This window comes from Cupressus sempervirens, chromosome 3 (assembly GCF_028749045.1).
Source record: "Cupressus sempervirens isolate cs-2001-9-10 chromosome 3, ASM2874904v1, whole genome shotgun sequence".
Taxonomy (NCBI): domain Eukaryota; kingdom Viridiplantae; phylum Streptophyta; class Pinopsida; order Cupressales; family Cupressaceae; genus Cupressus; species Cupressus sempervirens.
This window is the reverse complement of record NC_143120.1, coordinates 461,523,152-461,540,722: the sequence shown is the minus strand read 5'-3', so window position 1 is coordinate 461,540,722 and position 17,571 is coordinate 461,523,152. Positions and strand designations below refer to the sequence as shown.

Below are 17,571 nucleotides of genomic sequence, written 5' to 3'. Positions count from 1 at the left end.
GTATTTATTAGTTAATTTTCAATGAAGATTATTGTAAAGTGTTGATTGACATATTGATTGAAAAATAGCTATAACTTTCAAACGGTATAACATTTTTTAAATCCAAACGTTGCGTCGCATTCTATGCTTCGCCTAGTATAAGAAAAAAAAATTAGTAAAATTTTTTATTAGTTAAGGTGGTCAGACATGGGAGTTTTTTTTTCCGAAAAAGTTTTAGTAGAAAATTCATATTTAATTATTTATTTGAAATTAAAATACTCAAAAATATGCATCACATCTGGGAATGAGTCTACTTTTTATATCTATAATTATATTAAAAAAATATTATCATTTGATTTTGATTAAGGTGGTTAGACATACACCTTTTTATTTTCGCCCTGAAATTTTCGTAATACTGCATTAAAATCCAAACTTTTGACCAATCAATTATTTTTTTCTCCAGATAAGGCCTCGTAGTTTATAAACTACATTCAATTTCCTACAGATTATTTTCTTACAACTTTTTGATATAAAGTCCATAAACACTTTAAAATTATGTGTCAAGTTGACATAACCCTGATTTGTTGATTTTTCACTGCCACTTAAGGCCATAGTTTGGTACACCATGATCCTGCACATACCCAACTATGAAGATAATTGTGGATGTTGTTCGAAACCACATAGCACCTATTGTGGCAAAACACACAACAGCGTACTGTATGTTTCGTGCTCTTGAAAATGCATTTATAATCAATAATACAGGCAAAAAACTTGCTCTTAAAAGGCAGATGAATAATGTAAGCATGAATAAAAGAAAAACTATAGATGTTTTCTTTATGAGAATCACAGATCTGAGAAATCAATTATTTGCACTTGGTTAAGAGATTGAAAATCAAGAATTATCCTTAATAGCATTATGAGAACTTCCAAACTCCTGGGAATCTTTTGTACAAGGAATAAGTGCTAGGTCTAAAATCCCAAAACTAGATTGTTTAAGATCATATTGTCTTGAAAAAGAATTGAGATTAGTGATTAAGGAAAAACATAAAACCCTAGATGAAGATGTTCAAGTTCTTAATACAAACACTCATAAGAAGGGAAAGAAGAAAAACAACAAAAGGAAAACAAACTTTCATGGAAAAGGACAATCTAAATAGAAGAAAGACTTGTCCAAAATTCAATGCTTTAGATGTGATCTATATGGACATTATGCAATGAATTGTTCCGATAGATCTAAACCTCAAGCATCTTTTGCAATGGATCTGAGAAATATGCCTTCTATTCAGCATTATTCAGTCAGATATCAACCAAAACTAATACATGGATAGTTGACAACGGATCTTCAAGACACATCACTAGATATTAGGATAACCTAGAAATCATGCAAATATAAACAGGTGAAGTTACAATTGGTGATGACTCTACACATTCAGTAAAAGGAATTGGGACCTACACCATAAAGTTGAAGTCTGGAAATTCTATTTAACTTTCTAGAGTTCTTTATGTACCTGGTATTAAGAGAAATTTAATATCTATATCTGCACTTGAAGATGATGGTTTTAGAGTCGCTTTCATGGGAGGGAAAGTACTAGCATGGCCTAAAAATTCAACGATTAAAAGGGCTCTAACAATAGGAGTAAGACAAGGACTTTTATATGAGCTATGTACTAAGACAAACCTTGCGCTTGTACATGAGACCTCAGATTCAAATGAAATATGGCATAGAAGAATAAGTCATATCAACTTTCGTGCCCTAACATCAATAGAAAAATTAGTAACTGAAATGCCCAAGTTAAACCATATTCACAATGAATCATGTAAAGGTTGTGCCTTAGGAAAAAACACTAAAAGGCCATTTCCTCATATTTTGAGCAAAACTAAAAAAGTATTGGAACTAGTACATTCTGATTTATGTAGGCCCATGTCTATACCTTCGATAGGAGGATTCTTGTACTATTTGATATTTGTTGATGATTTTTCAAGGAAGACATGGATATACTTCCTTAAATGCAAAGAATCTGAAGAGATTCTCTCTAAGTTTAAAGAATTCATAACTATTATTGAGAACTCCTCTGGTAAGAACATTAAAGTTCTGAGAACAGATAATGGGAAGGAGTATACTTCTGAAATATTTAAAGAGTTCTGCAAACTCACTGAGATTAAGAGGGAGTTCACAGTCCCTTACAATCCTCAACAAAATGGGGTTGCTGAAAAGAAGAACAAAACTATTGTTGAAACTGCTAGAGCTGTGATTTTTGATCAAAATTTGAGTATGTCCTGGGTTAAAGCATCCAACTTTGCAGTCTATATTCAGAATAGATGTCCTCACTCACATTTGGACAATAAGACTCCTGAAGAAGCATTTTTTGGAAAGAAACCTGACATTAGTCACCTAAGGATATTTAGATGTCTTGTATATGTTCATGTACCTAAGGAGAAGAGGACTAAGTTAGAACCTTCTAGAAGAAAGGGTATTCTCATTGGTTTTAGTGAAACACTAAAAGGATACAAAATCTACATACCTGGACAGAAACAAATAGAACTAAGCAGAGATGTCATCTTTGAGGAAGACATTGCTTTCAGAAGAGCCAAAGCTTCCGATGAACTAGATACATTTGATGTATCTCTAAAAGAAGCTTGTATTCCTGAGATTCAGAGGGAGTTTCCTGAAGAAGCTTCAACTAAAACTAAAATCCTTCCTGAGACTCAGGAAGGGAGTCTTGATCAAACTAAAAGGCCACTTTTGGGTAAGGAAAAATAATATAGGAAGGAGATGGATTTGCAGCACCTTCAAGAACCTTCTGAGAAAGAAAGAGACCTAGAAAATTGACATATAATATTTTCTTGTATGAAAGCCCGAATCCTAAACCTTCTAGTACTTCTAAAGCACTTAAATGTCAAGCTTGGAAAGATGCCATGGTAGAAGAATACCAGTCTATACTAAAAAATGATGTTTGGGACATAGTTCCGAGACCTAAAGAAAAATTTGTTGTGTCTTCAAAATGGCTCTTCAAGGTTAAGTATGTTGCAGATGGCAGCATTGAAAAACATAAAACTTGTTTTGTGGCTAGAGGTTTTTCTCAAAAGGAAGGAATTGACTTTGAAGAAACCTTTGCACCAGTTGCTAGGTACACATGTTAGAGCTGTAATAGCCATCACAGTAGCCAAAGGTTGGAAAATCTATCAAATGGATGTAAAAACTGTTTTTCTTAATGAAAAAATAGTGGAAGAAGTATACCTGAAACAACCAAAAGGATTTGTAACTCATGATACTGTCTCTCATGTTTGTAAATTGAAAAGGGCTCTTTATGGACTCAAACAGGCTCCCCGAGCTTGGTATGAAAGGATTGACAAATACTTTTATCTTGGATTCACCAAGAACGTGGCTGATCCAAATCTCTACTTCAAGGTAACTAAAGGTGATATGCTAATTCTAATTCTTTATGTTGATGATCTTCTGATTACAAGGGAAGAACATCTCATTAATCAGTGTAAGAAAGATTTGGCTTTTGAATTTGAAATGAAAGATTTAGGAATTCTTCATTACTTTCTTGGTTTGAAAGTATGTCAGAAGTCTGGTAATTTCTTTTTACATCAAAAGAAATATACTATTGATATTTTGAAAAGATTTGGAATGTGGGATTGTCGACCTATGTCTACACCTATGGAAACAAACCTTCACAAGCTAAAGGAAGCAAGTGTTGAATCCAAACTAGTTGATCCCACCTTATACAGACAGATAATTAGGTCCGTGATGTATCTTGTAAATACTCAACCTGATATCTACTATGCAATAAATGCATTAAGTTAGTTCATGTGTGAACCTCATGAGATTTATCTTGTTGCTTTTAAGCATATATTGAGGTATCTTCAAGGTACTATTGAGTATGAATTTAAGTATGAGAATACTAGCTTGGAATTACATGGATATACTAATTCCAATTGGATCGGAAGTATAAAAGACCGGAAAAGCACATCAGGATGTTGCTTCAGTTTTGGATCAGCTAATTGATTTCTTGGATCTGTAGAAAGCAAGCTTCTATTGCTCAAAGTTCTACAGAGGCAGAGTATATTGCAACAGCTATGGGAGCTAGAGAAGCGGTGTTGCTTTGGAAATTGCTTTCTAACTTGTTTGGTGAGCCTATGAAACCTACCACTATTCACTTTGATAACCAAAGTAGTATCAAGTTATCTATGAATCCGATATTTCATGATAGATCCACTACATAAGAGACATGGTGGAAAGAAGAGCTATTCAATTAAAATATATTAATACAGGTGATCAAGCAGCTAACATTCTCACCAAGGCTCTCCCTAAAGTGAAAGTTGATCATTTCAAAAAGAAACTTGGCTTGATTGAAATGTAAGTTTATGAGATTGAGTCTCACCTTTATAAATTTGTATTGTTTATATAAAGATGTTTAAATTGTAAACTCTTTTGTCATATGTGTGACTCTATGACTCATGGGCCTACCCTATGTTCATTATTTAAGGTGATAATCTTTTATAATGAAACATTGATTCTAATAATATAAGGTGATGACTTTATTATTATTAGATTACTATCATGTGACTTGATATTCAAGGAAAATCATGATAGCTAAAAGAGCATGTTGATGGATATCATGTGACTTGATATCTATTGAAGACCAATATGTTCAAATTCATGGTGGATATCATGTAACTTGATAGCTATATATACACCATCACTAGAAAGAATATCATGAGACTTGATTTTCTTATATATATCTTGAGGATTACTTTTCATATAAAGAAGAACGTATATGTATGCACTTTGTCTTCCCTAGCTAAGAGGGAGTGTTAATGCATGTAGCTTCAGTCTAATATTACTGTGATAAGCACATACATATCTATATATGCATAATAGCATGATGCCCACGTTATCATATATACATATGTACATGTTGTACTTTACACAGTCTACAACCGATGAGACATATATATGTTCTGAGATCATTAAGGCATGATTGAGATTATTTTTGGTTCCTTTGATGTTTAGATCATAGTTGATCTATCCTTTATATTGAGCCGCAGATGTAATGATTGGTTACACATTTAAATTATTGTGTTAAGACAGTAACTAATTATGTGCATTGGTTAACCATGAACAAGTGTGAGAATGAATGTCCATGTCTCCTATGGGAGACATTGCCATTCATCCCCACACCGCTTCCATTGGTATTTATCTAATCTACCCAATGTAATCTTGGCATCGTAATCTATTAATGCAAGCACTCCAAATGTAATGTTCCTATTATAAAATAAATCATTAATCATACTATTGTTAATGGGCCAATTGATTTAATATATCTCAAACCCATTTTTGTTTTGTTTCCGTAGTTTGTATTGTCGCCAGCTATCTTTGTAGACCCTCTAAAAGTTTTTCCCAACAGGTATTTAAGCACAACTTGTAGTTAGTCATTAGGTATGCAATTTGGATTATTTTCTCTATGCTGCAAATTCCTGTTGGGGTTCTCTGTTGTTTGCCATTTCGGAAGTGAAAGACTTTCCCTATTTGGTTTATCCGATTTCAGTGGGATTTTGTCATGTCCCCAATTTCTGCCCTTCCTTAGTGACAAAATTTCTAGCAGGGTTGGTCTATTATCTGGTTCCCATAGGCCAGCAGAGCGTAGAGGGAACCAACCCAGGGACTTTGAGAGTCATGCATGAGCTTCCCAAGTAGTTTGGAGCAATAGACAACAGTTTCTTACAATTTAGGAGGGATTCCTAATTTGTAGGGATTGACTAGGAGTGATCTAGGAGGCGTTTCGAGACCTCAGCGAACGTTTTGAAGACTTAGAGTGCATCTCCTATTTTTTAGGAGGAACTCCCAGTTTAGTGATAGTTCTCTCAGAGGAGCACACAGCAGGGGAGTCATTGGGACTCAATTTTGGTTGATTGGGGCTGTCTCCTACTTTTTAGGAGCATCCCTAGATTTTAGGGATGGACTACCAGTTGACACATCTTGTCCGGCATCAATCACAAACAGGTGACAAGGTCAGATTCATGTTTGATTGGTCATTTTGGGCCTTTTGGGACCATTTAGGAAATATTTTAATATATTTTAATATTTCCTAAGTTGGTGATTAAATAAATTAAAATAAGGTTAATAGTATAACCATTTTGGAGTAATAAGGGGATTTTGGCTTCGGTTGATCAGGTACACCTGTGTTATAGCTCGTTGGAAAGGTCTCGAATTATTATACATGATTTTTACCATCTGTAGACTTTTTGGTGCCTTCAGCAATGGAATTTTAATAAAGTAATGTTTTTCCTATAGCATGGACGACTTTAATTGGAAAAATGTTATTTTATTATATTTTATTTAAAGGGCAAAGTGTAATTTCCCTTTAGGGTTCAATTTACAATTGGAAGGGGATATAAGGAATGGAGACCTAATTTCTTATTATCTTACTTGTTTTTGTGAATTGGCTCTGAGAGAGCAATTCGTCATCTGGGACGCAAACCCTAGGTTCTGGATTGGCTGGGATGTAGCCCTCAGCAGTTATTGGCATTGGATTCTTCAGACAGTGTGCGTTGCTATCAAGGATAGAGTACACCATTCTTTATTATGGATTCAAGTTGCAGATTTATGGTTTTAGCATTACAGATTGATTCTTTCAGCTGGGACATGATTCCTTGCAGTCTTACGGCTGCCATTTGCAGCAATTTGGCATCATTGTTGGATGTAAGCTCCTTGGAACTGCATTGGATTTATTATTTGGCTTTATAAATCAGAAAATCTGCCTGGTACGATTTATAGCAATTCTGATTTGGTTCTATGTTCTTATTTATTTTCAATCTCCTCTCATGTTTATTGTTCATTATTCATTACTATTGTGAAAACTATCAAAAAACACAAAACAAAAACAAAACCTTCTGCAACTTCTGTCTATTCTCAAAGACCATCAAAGAAATCACAAGAAAATATAGCTTATTAATTTAAAAACTACAGCAGATCAGCAAGGGCATCTATCACGGATCTTTCAGATTTAACCCTCACTCTATTTCGTCACTTGTAACACTTTGCTCGGATCTGGTAAATCGGAGCATCATCCTTCGGCATATATTAATTGAAGGTTGTTTGTATTCAAATCTCCATTCTTGTTTGGCATTATCCTTAGTTACCGGATTCGTGCCCTAGAGGCCGGATCCGGATTCGGGTCCGATCCGGATCCGGATTCGGGTCCGATCCGGATCCGGATTCGTGCCTGGATTCGTGCAGATCCGGGCAGGATCCTTGTTTTACACAGTGGATTCGTCCGAATTCATGGGCCATGAATCCTGACGAATCCACTGTGTAAAACAAGGATCCTGCCCAGATCTGCATGAATCCAGACACGAATCCTCAAGGATCCAGCATGAATCCTCAAGGATCGACAGGTTCAAGTGAGTCTAAATTATTTAATATGACTTTTTTAAATATATTTTTTGGCTTTCTAGTGCTAAAATGACCTTTTTATGCATTATATATACTAATAAATGAGAGAAATAAATAAATAAATAAATATATATATATATATATATATTTGTTACTAGTTGGGGCTTGGGCAAGATCAGTAATATATATATATATATATATATTCACGAATCCTCCACGAATCCAAATCGGGAAAAAAAAAAAATCACGAATCCACGGATCCGATTCACGTGCCCGAATCGGATTCGTATCCCGAATCGGTAACTAAGGCATTATCTAATGAATTCAGGGTTAATAGTTTAAGGTACAAGATTAAACCATTTCCCCTTCGTACCACTCAGTACAATTTCTGTCTGCAACATTACTCCCCATACAACCTCCAAGATAAGCCGTACTACCCTCAAACCAATTGTACGATCCTCCCACAACACCGTACGGCCCTTCCTATTTCCATTGTACGGCCTCCCTGCAGACATTGTATGGCCTTCATGATTGTTGCAACTATACCTTCATACCACATTGCCATAACCTCACCGTATGGCAACCTTGGCCCCCCATATGACCATTCTCACCACCACCATACGACATCCCACATCCTTTCGTCGTACAGCCTTCACCTTGTATCGTACAGACTCATCCCTACTTCCCCTGCACATCTCTCCCCTCCACCGTACGACCTACTTCTAGCATAGCTTCCTCTACCATACGGGCACCATTCTAGAACACACAAACTAACATTCGTACCTAACAATTCGCTCATCGTGTTTTAGACACTGCACTGCTACCACCGAACATTACACCAAAAGGATCGAAGATAATTCTAAGTTTGATATACTTCATTTCTGTTATTATTGCACTAACATTTGCAAATTCTGGAAGCGATTCAAAACATTGGTGTATTGTTTGTACCTACAACAAAATTTTGCAATCAATTTAAATTTGGTAATAAACTTTACAATATAGATCTTATTTTGACGGGGATATCACAATCTTATCAGGACACAAGTTTGGATAGTGACCAAGCAAGAGAGGGTGGGGGAAAACATAAAAGAGACAAGTAAACTCATAGCTGATTTTTACAATGTGCAGTTGAAGGATGATATAGATGATGCCATTGGCAAGTTGCTCTTTGTCAATGGCATCCCATTTCATGTGACTCGATCTCCTTACTATAAGGAGATGATGCCAATAGTAGCAAGGAGAGGACCATCAAATGTGCCACCAGGTGAGACAAAATTGAGGACCACGATAGGATAAGAACCATTCCAAGATCAATGTGTTGATGGAGAAAATGAAGGAATGCTGGGTGAGAAGTGGATGCAATATGGTCGTGAATAGGTGGAGGCATCGTCTACTCATCACGATTAGGGCCCATAAATTCTTAAGGCAAATGATTGTTTAGGTCATTGCAAAGATGTTGATTTTTGGTTTAAAATCCTCAAGTATGCTATTGAGGAGGTTGGGCCACAAAATGGGGTCCACATAGTGACAAATGTGGCACTTGCATGCAAAAATGTGGGGAAATTTGTTGAGGCAGCTTATAGAAATATTTGGTGGACTCTATGTTGTGTGCATGCATTGAATAATGCACTCAAGGACATGGGGAAGATTGAGTGGATTAGAGTAGTGGTTAGTGATGTAAGAGGTGCACATGTTTATCTACAAGCACCACACTCAATATACACTCTTCAAAAGATTCTCTAACGAGTTCTTGAAACCTTGGTCCTCGGATAACACTACTAGTTGTTGTAAGTCCTCATTTGGCACTGACCTTTTCGGGTTTGGTCTCAATCCTCAAAGAACATTGCTATTTACAGTAATGCTTGTCTAGCAAATATTTTTCTAGGTTTTTCTTTGTTTTGTTCACAAAGAATGCGGCTATTCATAGTATATTCTTATGTTGGCTCTAATCATCACCTTTCAGCATTAATTATGTTTCAATATGATCAACTTTCCAATTCTAGTGAATTAGCATCTTCAATGTTCAGATCCCCACAAGACACACTAGTAGGATTTAGCCATACTCTAATAGAAAATTGATTGTAATTTAGGGTGTTAAGAGTTGATAATGAAGTCATTCATGAAAGAACCAAATTTATTTTCCATGTGAAGCAAAAATCAGGACAAATATTCTATTTGAATAAAATGTTGGGTGAATTAGTAGACAAATGAAAGAGCAAATACCATATGCTGCCAAACATTACGAAAGTACAACAAAAACTTATCCATATGGCACTAGTGATACTAGAGTTTGAACCATTGCAATAGACATTCATTGACATGTACAATAATGGTGCACAGCCAGCTAATATGCATTATTTTTTCCATATCAATCTTATGGATGTTAGTTTTGTAAATGAATGTCTTAAATAATCCATGGACTCAACAATTTTGCATATTTCAAATCTGGCTAACTCAAAAGGTAATGTGTTGTAGCATAAAAATTAGTAGCATGCAATGAAGAGAAAAAATCAACAAATAACATTTTTTCCATGACCCATCTTACAACCATTATAACCATTAACAACTGTAGATAGAAAGTGCTAGTGCTACACAAAGAACAAATTTTGCCTATAAGCATTAAATTTTACCAAAAAATGTTTCAGAATTATACCAGCACCATGAACCACTATGAATGCATCACACTTTATTTGTTCTTCTCCAAAATTATCTGGAACAACTAACTCTTTTGTCCCAGCTTGTTTGCTCCAGTCCATTGTTCTTACTGAAGGAAGACTCATTATCACCTGCCTTAACTGTGATGATACAAGAGCAAGATTTTCTTCATTGATCATTTCAAGAATATTTTTACAAGTTATTGCAGCTCCACCTACAAGAGTAAAAATATTTAAAAAGGCAATGATCAGTTTTTTCTATAAGTATATAGTATTGCCTAGATAACATGTAAGTATACAATTTCCTAAAAGAACAAGATTACAGAAGACAGATTTCAAGCACAGCCAAATGTGTTTCTGCACCTAGTTGTAATTTAAGGGGATTTAACTCTATTTCAGTACAGGAAACAATCAATAACAATGTCAGCTTCTATATATTGGAATATATTATCTCCATCCAAAATTTACCTTTTTTTGCTTTAGTCTAGATAAAGATGCATATTTATATTCTTTACTTTTTTCCCTTTTTTGATTGGATGCTTGCATCAGAGGCATCTTTCTTTCTTATTGCATTAAGTTTTCTTGATTTTTATTGCCTAGTCTTGCCTATTTATTGTGAGGTTTTCATACCATCACCCCATTGCAAATGGGGATCCCCTCTTTTTTGCTTTAGTAGTAGTGGTGATCTTAGGTGGCCTTGGTGACAATTTTCAAGTTTCCAAGTTTGAGAATTGAATTTGAACAACTTTGCCCCATTTTAGGAGTCAAGAGTCAAGCGACTTGAGGAATCATAATCAAAGGAGGTGACTTCAAATGAAGATTTAACCATGAAATCATTGGATTTCGAACAAGGCATGAGGATAGGGATGAAAATGAACAAGATCCGAGTATGGAAAATGGACAAGTATGAGTATCAACATTTAGATCAGAAATGAATCCAACTTAAAATAGAGGCAAATAAGGTTATCACAAGCCTAGTTTCAATTTGGAAGGATCAAACAAAGTATGGCCTTGGGTGAGATGATAATGGGCAAGTCTGGCTGAAGCTACCCCTTGGAGTAATCATGAGAACAGGTCAGATTCTGACCTAGCAGGATTCAAAATCCTGACACCCATTGAAATTCTCCCCAAGTATTTCAACTCCAAATTGATGTGGAAGGGCCAAATTTGAAGGAGAGGTGAATATCAGTCAAAGACTTGGTGGAAGATGAACAAACCTTGAAGATGAACATGGATAAAATCAGATGACAACAAATTTCAGTCAACCAAAGTGCAAATCAGATGGATCAACACATAAGGAATAACCCCTTGAAAGTCAAATTAAAGTGTGAAATGTGAAGTGGGGGATTGAATTGACAAAGTGAAACAAATTGAAAGAGGAAATTATCCTTAGGGTTGGATTCCTGACCCCTTGTCAAGATTCCCAATCCCGACATATGCCGAGATTCCGCCCCATAGACTATGCAAGTTTTGTAATGTCCTCTCTTCTAGAGTAAGAATTTGAACACTGGAACCTACAACAATTGATTAGTACAATATAGAAAATGTATGTCAAACATGTTAGAAATATTGAGCTAATTAAATATTAGTCTAAATACTACCCTTTCGAATCCCTCCTAATCCCTTGGATGAACTTTCCTCAAAACACCCAACCTTCTGGTGAGAATTACTTCTCGATTAGGTAATCATCACACGAAGAGCATCTTCCTAAGGCTTCTTTGGGATCTCTGATTATACACTTAATAGCACTACTTGCTAGAGATCCCACCTCTAACCAAGTCTCTTATCTCTAACATATGCATATGTTTGACCACTACAATATATATTGCCTCTAATGGATCCTCTACAGATCCCTCTCTAGATTTCGAATTGGAAACCTGACATTCAACTTAGAATGCCCTCTAATCTCTGAGCTTTCCTCTAGATAAGCTCGACATTCAAAATGAATGTCCTCTAATCTTTAAATTCTCTATTAGAGAAACTCAATATCTGTGATGGATGGCCTTACCATGGTCATCTTAGTCTTTGATATAATCTCAAATTCTATTAAAACTAAATGGTAATAATTCTCATTTATAAACAACAAAATTGAATGAAAAACTATAATTCAGTCATACCTCTTCCCTCTATGAGTTTGTATCCCCTCTTGCAAAATGTTGTTTCTCTCTCTTATTATATTTATTGTAATTCTATGTTTGTTATCTATGTTTATTAGAATATCTTACGTTTGATGGTTATAGTATTTAGTCTCAATATATTGTATCGTTCTGCTATTTTCTGTCCCATGTCTCTGAGGTGATGTTTTATATCTTTCTTCTATTATTCCATCTCTGATTGTGATGTGTTTACAGGTTATGATGACCTGGAATTATCTTCTTCTAACACGTTTTGTCTCCTCTATAATGCCTGCTGGTTAGATGTGACAAGGTTCTCTTGATGCCTATGTGGAGTAGCCTTTGTCTCTTTAATATTTGGATGTTATCTTCTTGTTCGGACATGGTCTTGTATGGAATGATTTTCTTGTCTAAGAGGCTCCATTTACTACATGATAACTTTCGTGTATAGGGACTAGTCTTATCATTAAATCCTTTGATGAAGGTAATCCAACTTCTGCATTTTTCTTTTGTTTGTGTGTCATTCAATGCTTTCAAATTGGTGATTAACTCTGCTTCCTTAGTCATATATGCTTCTCTTCAATGGTCTCTAATTAGATTTATGGCATAATACTCTCTATGTTTTTTTTCCTTGGTAATTAACGGTTGTTTATAGAATTAATTAGCTATAGCATGTCAAGCCAACTGCATGGTACTCTCCAATTATTTCCCACTACCTCTTCTTATATACTTATTTATTCGCTTGTCATTTCCTTGACATTATCCTTGACTTGTTGACATTCCTGTAACTGCAGATGATGGTTTTGACCAGTATTCTGGGACTCTATGAGTCTGAGGTAGAGGCAACCTTTCCAAGGCAAATGGCCTTTGGACTCGGACTCAACCGAGTCTTGGCAAAGTCCTCATGGACTTGCCGAGTCCTGAGCCCAGGACTCTCCCAAAAAAAAAAAAAATTCTTTTTTTTTAAAAAGACAGAGATTTCTAGAAGGTATTTTTTTTCAGTGTATACTAATTTTGAAAATGATGTTGTGGGGCTCACTACCAATATTGTTTACTATTTGGGTTTCATTATGAAGAAGTCGCTTTCAGCATTGTAGAGTTCAGTAATGTTGTCCAAATATTTTCAGATTTACATATATTTGTGTTAGAATTCTATAATGATGTATATAAGTTTTTCTCTCTTTTTTAGACTTACGTGTTCATGAATGTTAGAACTCTCTAGCGTTGTACATAAAGTTATAAACTTTCAAACTTACATGTATATGTGTTGTTGGCTATGTCCTTGATCATTTTCTTGGCAAAAATTTGTAAGCCAACTGTAATTGTTATTAAAAGACTTTTACTGTTAAAGGTTGTGTTTCACCAAGCAAATTGATAGACATACTTGAGAGCCTTATTGTCTACAATGTGCAAATAAGCTGTAACAAACATATTTCTCAATATCAAAATCTTCCATGATTTATCTTAGGCATATTCATAGGAGGGCATAGGCTACTATGAACCTTAGTCTTCTACACTCTATCTGATATTTTGATATATGTTTTCAACTTTTGATTCCATGGATTTCATATATTGTAGACATTTGACAGTGACACTATGCTTAACTTTATATCATGTTATTTTAGTTTTTTTCCTTCAAAAATTCATTGTTATACTTAGGTGATCTATGCAAAATTGTGTATGAGTGTTAAGTAGCTTCTATTTGTCTCAATTATTGTGTATTTGATGTTAATTGACTAAATGATGTATGAAAAAATCTTTAAATCCTCAAAAAACTTTGAATTTCATGGGTTTTTCAATTTTCCAAGTCCTTGCTGAGTCCTGGCCAAGTCTAGTCACCGAGTCCGAGTCTGAGTTGGATTTTGACTTTCCGAGTCAGAGGCAAGTCCGAGTCCCATAACTATGGTTTTGACAACCTAATTTATAGTATTTGGTCCGATGTTTATTTACCTTCTGAATTTCATAATATTCGATGATGTAGAATCACTGAACGTAAAATAATTCTCTGTAGCTATACCAATTTATGCTGAGACTACTGTGTTTTTGACACTGCTTCCTCTAGACACTCACGATGCTATTTTATTGACTAGCTATATACGATGCTATGATTCTTAGTGTTTGTCTCATGTTCAATTGGTAGTTGTATTTGAGTTCTTTCTATTCCTCCAATATTCTATTTTGCTGCATACAAGGGAGAGACATATCTCTTTTCCTTCTGTTGTTCGATTGGCACATGTATTATGTTTTCCCTTCCTCTTGTCCAATGAAGGTGATTGCTTATATACAGCCAACGTGGCCTTTGCAAGGCAGCAACCCTTGGTTGCTTCAGCAAAGGCCACAACCTTTAGTCGAGTGACCAATTGCTGATGACCTTAATTTTCATTAAATATTCATTATTAATATTTCAATATTATTTATTTGTATTGTATCATTGATAATTGAAGTATAATGTATTATTATTATTTCTCATATTATAAAAGTGAATTTATAAATAAAAAAATCATATGCAATTATTCAATAAAGTTTATAAATAATTTTAGATTTAATTTAAGAGATTGATCATATGGGTACTTTATCTACATGGGGACTATTTCGGGGTTATTACAAGTTTCAAGCAGCAAAAGGGGTGTATTCAAATTTAAAAGCTTAGAATGTGAAGTGGGACAGAATTGAGGATGATTCAAAGCGACAATGGTGATTTTACAAAATCGGATCCATGGTAAACTCAAATCAGAATCGAGGTCCAAGATGATTAGGAGATCGAATGGTGACATGAAGTTCAAAAGGGGTTTGTAGAACCAAATAAAGAAAAGACAATCCCAAGAAGAGGTTGGAATCTAACCCCCGGATTCAAAATGCCAACCTAACCCAAAATTCTCCCCCAAATCTGATGACTCTTTGACGAGTATTCTCAGCCCCGATCACTTAAAGTGGAAGAAAATGATGTCTTAAAGCTAATATCAATGAAGTTTGATGGATGAGAATTAAAATGTTGAGCAAAGTGGTGGATTAAAAATTGGATGAAAATGGCTTCCAATCTGACTTAAATGTGGATTACAATCGATAAACTCCAACCACCAAACCTTGCAAGAGACTTGGAGAACAAAATCGAGGTGAAAGAGCAACTAATAACCACTAAGAGATATCAAAAATAATCCTGACCAACAGACAAAATCCGCCACCTAGTTAGTATTCTTAATCCTAAGACACCTTAAATCTTCGTCATGATAGAATAAGATAACAAGTTTGGGAGTTGAGAGACTGAATAGCACCATTTCCAAGATACATTGTGTAACAAACTAGAATCAAAAGGAAAGCTAGTAATCTCAACTCTAGGTTGAAATCTGCCCCTCCGTTGAGATTCATGTCTCAACTTGGGCTAAATCTCCACCCAGAATTATAATGGAGCAAAATCAAATCTACGAAGAGAGGTTTGAAATTGAAGACCAGATCGTATGGCCAAACAATAAGGTGATTTTAATTTATGCTTTGTCCTTGATTAGATCAGCCTTCATAATCACAAAAATGTTAATTCAAAATTATTTGATTGGCCTAAATAGAAGCAAATTGGCCCAGTCTAGAGTCATGACTCTTGGATTTGAGTCGACAATAGAAAGGGGTGATCCAAATTCCACTTTCACCAATCACATCATAATCCTCAAAGCAGATCGAACTTGCAAAAGGAAAGCAGTGAATTACTTGGAGAATAGGCAGCAATTTCATGACTAACGGGGGCAATTTTAGGAGGGTTTTGAAGGCAAAATTCACTGATTTTCTAGGAAATCAGAATTTGGAGGTTGTAGAAAGGCAATGTGGGCTTAAAAACAAAGGAAAACAGGGTTGAAATAAAGAAGAAATTTGGAAAGAATGCAAAAATCGGACCTAAAATATTCTTGATCAAATTGCTTTAGTAAAAGAAAAATTGATCTATATCTATGTTCCCCGGGGACGCGTCCCCACTTCCAAAAAAAACACCAAGTTTTGGAAACGGGGACATCCTAGGGACAGGGGGATGGGTTCAGGATGTCCCCCTATAGTACCCAATTCGCCAAGAAGCCAAGGAGACATCCCAAAAACTCAAGGACAAGGTAGAAAAAAGGGGGACATACAATCATCCCCGGAGATGTCACAGATGTCCCTCGACTGTCCCAGGGATGGCAGTCTGCCTCCCTTGTTCTACACAACAAAAAATAAAAGAATAAACTTTCAAATGTCTTTCTTTTGCATTGACTTGGATGCCTAGTGGGTGCTGCCTCCCCAACAGCCCTAAAAGGTCAAAAATGACAACATTTTGCTATTGTTGACATTTGTTTTGAATTGCATGTGAAGCTTGAGTTTATAGCAGGAGTTAGAGTTTTCATTTTGCAAGAAGATGAGGTGATTTGTTTGATTCCAAGAGCTTGTGCAGGGGTTTGAGCTTCTTCTATTGTGCACCAAGTAAAAAAAATCTTTATGCTTCCATTTTTTATTTTTAAATAGATTTGCAGCTTGAAAGAGTCAGCTTATTTATTTATTTATTTATTTCATTGGTTCAACTCATATTTTCATTGCATATTAAAATCTCAAAACAAAGCACAATGAGCAGCAGTGGAAGTACTAGTAGCAATGGTGGTGATGAGGAAAATATGGTTGGGGATGATATTGTTAGAAGTGGGACTTGAAAAGAAGCTAATCCTAAAACTGATTTGTTTAAATGCCCTTCCACCATCATGAAGGATTATGCAAAGGGTTCTTTCAATAGGAAAAAAAACCCTTCTCCAATTTGTCACACCTAGGCCATAGGAAAAAAGGAATGCAGGAAGGACTAGGCTATGGGATTGTCATGTTTTCCATGATGATTTTAGGGGCAGCTATACAAGGGTGAAGTCACACTTTTTAGGTGTTGCATGTCATGGGGTCAAAACTTGTCCTCACTTGACTGATGAGGAGGGAATAGATTGCCAAAGATTGCACTTAGAGGCTGAAATGGGGGGACAAAATTTGATAGTGACATCACCCTCTATTCACTCACAATCATCTAGGCATATGACATCAGCTATGGATACAAGTGGAAGCCCTATTAAGACTAGAGGGAAGAGGAAGATGGGTAGTGCTGAGAAGGGTTCAGTAGAAAGTTCGTTTAATACACAAGCAAAGCAAGCTTGTGAGCATCCATTGGTAGATTCTTTGTTGTTAGTGGTATCCCATTTAATGCAACCCGTTCCACTTATTTTAAACAAATGTTAAAAAATATATTGAATATGAATCCCTCCCCTTGGTGAGCATAAGCTACGAACCACCATCCTAGATAGTGAGTACTCTAAGGTTTCTTTGTTGTTTGAGGATATGAAACATAATTGGGTTAGAACGGGCTACTTTATTGTGATGGATGGGTGGGTCGATGTTAGACATCGGCCACTCACAATATCATTGTCACATCCCT

At 35.5% G+C, this 17,571-nt stretch overlaps 1 protein-coding gene across 2 annotated transcripts in view; it reads right to left on the bottom strand.

Moving 5' to 3' along the window:
* The window catches only part of LOC149567099 (Amino acid kinase family protein), a 250,699-nt gene that overhangs the window by 209,979 nt on the left and 23,149 nt on the right, over positions 1 to 17,571 (bottom strand). For both annotated transcript variants that reach the window (XM_089820312.1, XM_089820313.1), the window contains exon 2: positions 10,035 to 10,250. In XM_089820312.1, the coding sequence (XP_089676438.1) occupies positions 10,035 to 10,250 (216 nt within the window). The remainder of the gene's footprint in view (positions 1 to 10,034; positions 10,251 to 17,571) is intronic.